Source organism: Pygocentrus nattereri, chromosome 1, assembly GCF_015220715.1.
Source record: "Pygocentrus nattereri isolate fPygNat1 chromosome 1, fPygNat1.pri, whole genome shotgun sequence".
Taxonomy (NCBI): domain Eukaryota; kingdom Metazoa; phylum Chordata; class Actinopteri; order Characiformes; family Serrasalmidae; genus Pygocentrus; species Pygocentrus nattereri.
In genome coordinates this window covers 56,421,204-56,427,312 of record NC_051211.1, presented here as the reverse complement: position 1 = coordinate 56,427,312, position 6,109 = coordinate 56,421,204, and the positions used below count along the sequence as shown (strand labels likewise).

The 6,109-nt window shown below is 42.5% G+C and overlaps 1 protein-coding gene across 1 annotated transcript in view; it reads right to left on the bottom strand.

The window, feature by feature from the left end:
* Positions 1 to 1,020: 1,020 nt before the first annotated feature.
* The window catches only part of dynlt1 (dynein light chain Tctex-type 1), a 5,722-nt gene continuing 633 nt past the window's right edge, over positions 1,021 to 6,109 (bottom strand). Inside the window, exons 2-5 of the mRNA XM_037541475.1 lie at positions 5,526 to 5,567; positions 4,422 to 4,545; positions 2,532 to 2,609; positions 1,021 to 1,617 (exon numbers count right to left, since the gene is read on the bottom strand). Of these exons, the coding sequence (XP_037397372.1) occupies positions 1,547 to 1,617; positions 2,532 to 2,609; positions 4,422 to 4,545; positions 5,526 to 5,567 (315 nt within the window). The 3' untranslated portion in view covers positions 1,021 to 1,546. The remainder of the gene's footprint in view (positions 1,618 to 2,531; positions 2,610 to 4,421; positions 4,546 to 5,525; positions 5,568 to 6,109) is intronic.

Genomic DNA, 6,109 nt, shown 5'->3' with positions numbered 1-6,109 from the left:
GATCAGACGCCTTCAAAGAGGGGGGCAGTTATTTATTATCACCCCCCCTAATTCTTCAGTGATGTGAAGCTGAAGTCAGAGATTCTCCAGATTCTTGAGAATTTTCTCGTTCCACCTTAAATGGAGCCGCGGGTACATTCTGGAGCTTCAGGCGTCAGAACTGCTGGACTATTTAAGGTGGAACGGGAAAGTTAGCTAGCTAGCTACCGAGACGTTAGCATGCTATTAGAGATTTTTCTGCTCGTTATGAAGAAAAACGACCAAAATCCACTGAAACCCCATTAAACTGAGATCAGACAGGGATTACTGTGATTTTAACAGAGGAAATTCCCACATTTGTGGGTTTCTCTGGTCTCTTGTTCTCCGTCTCGCCGGTTTCTCTCTTTTTCTCATATCTCTCTGTTTGGAGTCTCTGAAAAACCTCCGTTTGGAGGATCATGTAGCCCCAACACTTCACCCCACCCCTCAATCTCAACCCATGGACCCCCACAGAGCAGGTACTGTTTGGGTGGTGGGTCATTCTCAGCACTGCAGTAACACTGACGTGGTGGTGGTGGTGATGTGTTAGTGTGTGTTGTGCTGATCTGAGTGGATCAGGCACAGCAGTGCTGCTGGAGTTTTTAAACACCTCATTGTTGCTGCTGGACTGAGAACCAGAAATATCCAGCCGACAGCGTCCTGTGGGCAGCGTCCTGTGGGCAGCGTCCTGTGGGCAGCATCCTGTGACCACTGATGAAGGACTAGAGGATGACCAACACAAACACAACACAATGACCCACCACCCCAATAGTACGTGCTCTGTGAGGGTCCATGGGGGTCCTGACCACTGAAGAACAGGGTAACAGAGTATCAGAGAAACAGATGGACTACAGTCTGTAACTGTAGAACTACAGAGTCCAGCTATACGGTCAGTGGAGCTGATAAAGTGGACAGTGAGCGTAGAAACAAGGAGGTGGTCAGGATGTTACGCCTGACCAGTGAATGTAAAAAGCTGACGCTCTGAAATTACCAAGGCAAAAATGAAACTGCAAAATAATGTATTTGTACCAAGTTAGAAACTGTTGGAACGACCGTCATACAGCAAAAAAGCCCTTTCCTGGTTCCGATGTACCACCACAAAAAATGACAGCAAGCCAAAATCTTCCATCTTAAATGTAGTTAATAAATATATTTCTCACTGTAAGAAGATTACAAAATTATTCCACTCATTTCGAGACGTTTTCTACTTGTTTTAAGCAGTTTTCTCTTACACAAGCGCTCCATCAGCAGATCACTACTTGTTGTTTCAGGCACTTCTTCTTAAAATAAGCAAAATGATCATTTCTCTAAATCAGAAATCTGCCAATGGATTAAAGACACTTTCCTTAGATAAAACTGCTTAAAACGATAATAAATATCTAAAAATAAGCTCAATAATCTTCTTATATTCTTACAGCAGACTCATAATGAGAAATATTAGATGAATTAACCAGATTTAAGATGTTTTCACTAAGACACCACTTTCTGATCCGTAGTACCAGAGCTGTCCAGTCCAGGCACCTGCAGCTCAAATCGCGAGTCCGAAGACGCTGACGATGCAGTACATGGATTTATTCTCCCACCTCACTGTACAACTGCCTGTACAGAACCAGAGAGAATGTTTATTACTGTCTTATAAGAATCAAAATATAATAAAAACAGTTCTACATTGCTCAGAATCACAAAAGCTGTTAAAACACTGCAAAAATAATCTTAGCAAGTAAATGTAGTTAATAACCTCTAACGTCTCTGCTCTGAGAATATTAAGATTATTCCACCTGTTTCTGTACATTTACTTCTTTAAGTAATTTTATGTCGTGAAAGTCGAAGATCATTTTAATTGTTTTGAGAAATAATTAAGATAATTTTGTTCATTTCGAGAATTAATGCTTAAAAAAAGCAAAATGATCTGCCATTGAAATAAAACATTCATAATACACCCCCATTTCCAAAAAGGTTTGGGACGCTGTGCAGAATGTAAATTTAAACAAAATGCAATGATGTCCAAATCGCTTAAACCCCATATTCCATTGAAAAGAGCACAGGGTTGTATAAAATTACTGAAAATAATCTAGAAATAAGGTCAATGATCTTGTAATATACTTAAAACTCTCTAAGGAGAAATATTAAGTGTAGTAATGTTTTTAATAAGCATTTTCACTGGCCAAGATATTTTTGAGGTGTATAATATTTACACATAATCTAATACATATACGTAATATTTATATTGAGGTTGTTATTTTTACTTATTTTTAGACATTTTGCTTATCTTGAGATTTATGCATGACCCAAACAAAAGGATCTGCCAGTTTAGTGAGAGAATTTTACTTACTAAAAAGACTCAAAACAAGTAAATAAAAAATCTAGAAATAAGTGAAATAATCTTACAGAATTCTTAAAACCGCGTCATAATGAGAAATATCAGAGATATGAAGTACATTTAAGCTGATTTTACTTGCTGAGATCACGGTTTGCAGTGACTCTAAGGTTCTGTGCTGTCGTGCGAGTCGTACCGTCGGTGGTGTTGTCCCAGAAACATGAGCAGGCCGTCTGCAGACCAGCTCCGTTCTTCTGCATGATGATGCAGGTAACTGGGGAAAGGAATGAAGACAAAGACGGTGAGTAATAAACTTCAAAGCTGGGTGTGAAGTTTATCTCGCACTGTTGAGTTTCTCTGTAAAGCTGCACTACGTGAGATTTTTCTGGCTCCTTGCCGTCTCTGGCTTAAAACCCCACACAGATTTTTTGTGCTCTCGACCCGTCCTCACAAAGAACTCGGCCTTTCCTGGACGCTCCTTTTATACCCAACCATCTCGGATGGATAGAGGGATGGATGGAGGGATAGATAAATGGACAGACAGATGGATAAAGAGAGGGATGGATGGATAGGATGGACAGATTGATGTCTGGACAGATGGATACACGGATAAATAGATGTACAGAGGGATGGATCAACGGATGGATGGATGGATGGATGGACAGATAGATGGATAGATAGGATGAACAGATGGATGGATAGATGTGTGGATGTATGTCTGGATGGATGGACAGATGGATGGATAGATGGATAGAGGGATGGATGGATAGGATGGACAGATGGATGTTTGGACAGATGGATAGATGGCTGGATGGGTGGACGGATGGATGAATGGATAGATGGATAGAGGGATGGATTGACAGATGGCTGGATGGATGGATGCATGAATGGTTAGATAGATGGATAGAGGGATGGATGGATAGGATGGACAGATGGATGTCTGGACAAATGAACAGATGGATAGAGGGATAGATGGATAGGATGGACAGATGGATGTCTGTACAGATGAACAGATGGATAGATGGGTGGATGGATGGATGGATGGATAGACAGATAGAGGGATGGATGGACAGATGGCTGGATGGATGCATGCATGAATGGATGGACAGATGAATGGATAAAGTGAAGGATGGATAGATGGACAGACGGACACATTATTGATCCTGAAGGAAATTTACCACTATAAGCGCAGAGAAAAAGGAAAAAGTGCAAGAACGCTGCGCGGAAGACTGAGGTACTGGAAAGGCTGCCGCTCACAGCGGCGCCGGAAGTAGATTTCATCCCCCGTTTGAGATGTTTTGGAACGTTTTACAAAGTTCCTGCTATTAAACTGCTCCCATCCCGACACGTCCTGCAGGCACCAGGTTCGGAACGAGCCCATGAGCACAAAAAACAAAGAAGGTAAAACGTGACAAATCTGGTCTCTGTACTGCTCGCATTCAAACACTGGCCATTTATTCAGCTCGGCTTTTCTGTTTTTTACATACTGTCCCAGCTTTAATTAGTTTAATTAATTAATTACACGGTAATCTCCTCTTGACTGTAATACAGCAGCACTGAGGAGCAGATCAACAGCTCACAGTGAGAGCCAGACAGGCTGACGTACGGGCGTCCACACGGGGGGACGGTTCAACTCCCTGTGGTAAGTAATCGGAGAACTCCACACCCCCAGCAGACGTTCACAACCGCTCACTTACACCTATACGTTCTCATGATTCATTAAAACTGCACGACAGATTTTAATATAACTCATTTCCATGTTATTGCACTGACATCTGCTTGTAGTCCAAAATCTAATACATGGCTGTGTTAATATGATAATGATATTGATTTCTGATGGTTTTTGGATTACATGTGTTCTGTATCAATTCATCAGACTTTTAATGAGCCTCATCTGTTAACCCTGCCAACAGGATGAGCTGTAATATTTGTAGTCGCTCCGCTTCCGGCTGGGAACTACGTCTAAGTTCTCCGCTGTAGGAGAGACGTGTGGGTTGCTCGTGTAAACACGCATTATGTTGTGTCCCAGCGTCTGAGAGTGCTGAGCCCTGGTGCTGCTGTTCCAGCGGCTGTCGGATGCTTTTACCGATGTACTTGAATGGTTTTCCCAGTTTGCTGAGCTGACTGAGACACTGCTCCACCACATTATTGGTCCACTGGTTCACTCTGCTGTGCTGATACGCGTTCCCACCAATGGCTCCTTCAACCGCCTAGACGTTTATGACAGACATTCATGAATTCATAACAGTTATAAAATTCAGCCGGTTTTGTTTAAAAGTGAATCCGAGGAATTTTTCTACATTTCTGATCATTTAGTGGTTGAGATGTGAACAAAGTGGTTTGGTGTGAAACAGTTCTGGGGACTGTTATGCTGTACGTGCACCGGTCCAGCCTGCACATCCGTTAAAAATAAGGTTTAGGCTAAAACCTATAAAACAGCATCTCAGTCGTCAGGCAGTGAATCCAGAACCAGTTCATGTAGGAACTTTCTGTGAGGAGCTTTTAGAGGGACGTCTGGTTCCCATCACCACCACTGTGAACAGTTCTGACTCAGTCAGTTTATCTAGAACAGAGCGTTTCACACCAAACCGCTCAGAACCGCTCTGAAGGACACTTTAATAGGTTGTCCAGGATTTTACTAAATTTTGTGGAATTTCCCTTTAAGGATGCACCAATATGAATTTCATCTGCAGTAACTAATAACTGGCGATTTATAATTTATTCATTTTAAAACAGGTTCACACTGAAATGGTGTGTGTGTGTGTGTGTGTGTGTAAGTATGTGTAAGTCTATGTGGGTGAGTGTGTGTGTGTGTATATGTGCATGTTTGTGTGTAAGTGTGTGTTTGGGTGAGTGTGCGTGAGTGCAGGTGGGTGAGTGTGTGTGTGTGTGTGTGTGTGTGTGTGTGTGTGTGTGTGTAAGTATGTGTGAGTCTATGTGGGTGTGTGTGTGTGTGTGTGTGTGTGTGTGTGTGTGTGTGTGTGTGTGTGTGTAAGATGGGTTAAAATCACTCACTGATTATTTTACATACACACCAAACCACTCTGAACCGCTCTGTTTACATCTTAACTATGCAGAAACGTGGAAAAGTGGGTGGAGTTCCCCTTAAAAACACAAGGTGGTTGTCTGGTTGCCAGTTCCAGTGGCAAAAAGTGCCAAAAGAGTCTCGCCAGCTGCTCTAAGGCTTTACCTCTTTGACGATGGCGCTCACTTCCTCCACGACAAAGGCAGTCTTAAAAAAAACAGAACAAAATAATTAGAACCACAAAGTGAATTCACCAGGAAATAAAGTCTCCATCACTTCATCCAGTGAAGAAGGGTAACTTTACTTTAGCCTGTCTGCGTTTAATTAATAACATTACTAATTAAACAAGTTTACACCAGTACCACTGTCCACTCTATCAGCTCCACTGACCGTATAGCTGCACTCTGTAGTTCTACAGTTACAGACTGGAGTCCATCTGTTTCTCTGATACTCTGTTACCCTGTTCTTCAGTGGTCAGGACCCCCATGGACCCTCACAGAGCAGGTACTGTTTGGGTGGTGGGTCATTCTCAGCACTGCAGCAACACTGACGTGGTGGTGGTGTGTCAGTGTGTGTTGTGCTGGTGTGAGTGGATCAGACACAGCAGTGCAGCTATACAGTCAGTGGTGCTGATAAAGTGGACAGTGAGCGCAGAAACGAGGAGGTGGTCAGAATGTTCTGCCTGACCGCTGTAAATGAATTAAACAGGCAGCACCAGAACATTAACCTAGACACACACTTCAAAAAGA